General features: G+C 57.5%; 1 protein-coding gene across 1 annotated transcript; it reads right to left on the reverse strand.

Moving 5' to 3' along the window:
• Positions 1 to 314: 314 nt before the first annotated feature.
• Positions 315 to 937, reverse strand: POSPLADRAFT_1037912 (hypothetical protein). Its single transcript, XM_024477291.1, has one exon. The coding sequence runs from the start codon at positions 619 to 621 to the stop codon at positions 340 to 342; it is 282 nt and encodes a 93-aa protein (XP_024344032.1). The 5' UTR covers positions 622 to 937; the 3' UTR covers positions 315 to 339.
• Positions 938 to 2,022: the final 1,085 nt, after the last annotated feature.

Below are 2,022 nucleotides of genomic sequence, written 5' to 3' on the forward strand. Positions count from 1 at the left end.
CACAATATGGGGATTCCGCATCAGCCGCGTCCGACCCGCTTTGCGCCGCCCGGCTGTTCCTCCGTGCGTATTTCCTGCCCATCCCTTGCCTCATCCGTCCCCGATTCTGACATTTTACCTACAGCTACAAGGGTGGGCGCCCCATCTCTTCATCTCCCTCTGTGCTTATCGCTTCCTTTGACATCCCTGCGCCGCAATACATGCCCCGAGCAGATGATTCCTGCCTCCCGCTCCCGGTACATGCAAGCACCCCGTCATGCTCGCACGGATGCTCCCCGGATGCGGACGTGACGGTTCACCGTGATCTCGCGTCTCCCGCATCTCCCTCACGACCTAGCATCAGATGAGGTACGCGACGGGAGAACGGCCGCGCGTCAGCTCACCCTCGCGCCAGGTCACGTCCAGGCGGCGAGACGCGCTGCTCGCCGGACGTCGGTGCAACAGACAGCGCGGGCACATCGACCTATGGACGCAGCTGCCCTGCCTGCGCTGTGTGCCCGACCTGCGTCCTCCCCGGTCATTCGAGTTCGAGGGACAAGCCTCAAGACGTGCCTGAAGACTCGTCGCATTGTGGGCCTCTCGGCGCGCTGCGCACATGTACGTACGAGGCGCCGTCTCCATGGAGAAGTGCCCTAGTAGATGATTCCCACCTGTTACCATTTTCGCAGCCGTCTGTTGCGTGCCGTCTGCTGCTTCCTGATGCTGTGGACAGCGTCGAAGGCTCTACTGCGCGACATCCAGCTGAGTGCGCGCACACACGCACAATGTTCAGTCGCGCGAAGCCGCCGTGCATCCGTATCCTTGCCGGATGAGGGTGCTGCACTCGCGCGGTGTTCTCCTCAACCTGGCATTGTCTAAGCATGCGAGCCCACTACTGTAGACATATTCTATTTGTGCGCAACTGTACGCATATCCTATTTGCGCGGATGCGCGTCCTATTACCTTGTCGACGGGCATGCGCATACCCTCCCAATGTGTGGCGCACGCCGAATTACATTGTCATTTGATATTTCCGTCCAAGTGTGTGCGAGTGCGGCTAACCTGCGAACCATGGGCGGCTGGCTCATGCATGTAGAAAGCGTAATGAATTGATGCGGGAGGGACCAGACAGGAATGGAATTGCGACACGAATGTAGGCGGCGAGGCCGGCTCAGCCTCTAGCCATCGCTGTCGCGACTCGGCCTCTAGCGAGTGCGATATCGTGGATGCCCCGCTCCATCCCCAGTTCTTCGCAGGCCCCGACCGCTCCTCCTCCAACGACCGGAAGCCCGCAAGCAACTCTGACATTGTGCCCGCACCACCAACCCTCGCTGCCCGCGGCTCAGGTCATCGCATGTCTGACGAGGGCAACTCCATAAATTGTGTACAGACATGCTCGCTCACCCAGCCCATGCTGCCCTCTCACGGCACCCCTCGCGCAGCCAGTCCTCGCCAGTGCAATCACCCGCACAAACAATGTGGAGGAGCTCAGGTGACCGCAGCCAGACCCCGCCAAAGCCCAACACCAGCCAGAGCCAGCCGTACAAAGTATCAAGGCACTATCACGCCACAGCACGGCACATCGGCACCCAAATACGGCTCAAGGCGTGTGAATGTGCTTACGAATCCTGTCATTGTTGCGAGGGGCAATGTTCCCATCAAATCTCTGCAATTAGTGGTTTGACAATAGTTATGTTCCCAGAAAGGGCATCAACTTACGTATGAGAATCAGATATGGGTGCGGCATCAGAGCTTCCACCTGCGCTGTTTTTCTGAGACTATATATAACTGATGCATGATGTTATTTTGATGATTTTCCCGTTACTCCGCTTTTACCACTGTGTTAACTTTCTGTCAACACGTCGAGACTACTCACCTGAAAGGTCAGTGCTTGCCACGAGAGTGGTGTGTACGGGCAACAAAATGGATCACTACACATGCTCACTGTCAGCATCCTAGGTAGCAAAACAATCACAACGAGAGACAGGACCTCAGCGCAATCTCACACAGCGAGCCCCTCACGATCACGAGCAACATCTGGGT

This window comes from Postia placenta, assembly GCF_002117355.1.
Source record: "Postia placenta MAD-698-R-SB12 unplaced genomic scaffold POSPLAscaffold_1, whole genome shotgun sequence".
NCBI lineage: Eukaryota > Fungi > Basidiomycota > Agaricomycetes > Polyporales > Adustoporiaceae > Rhodonia > Rhodonia placenta.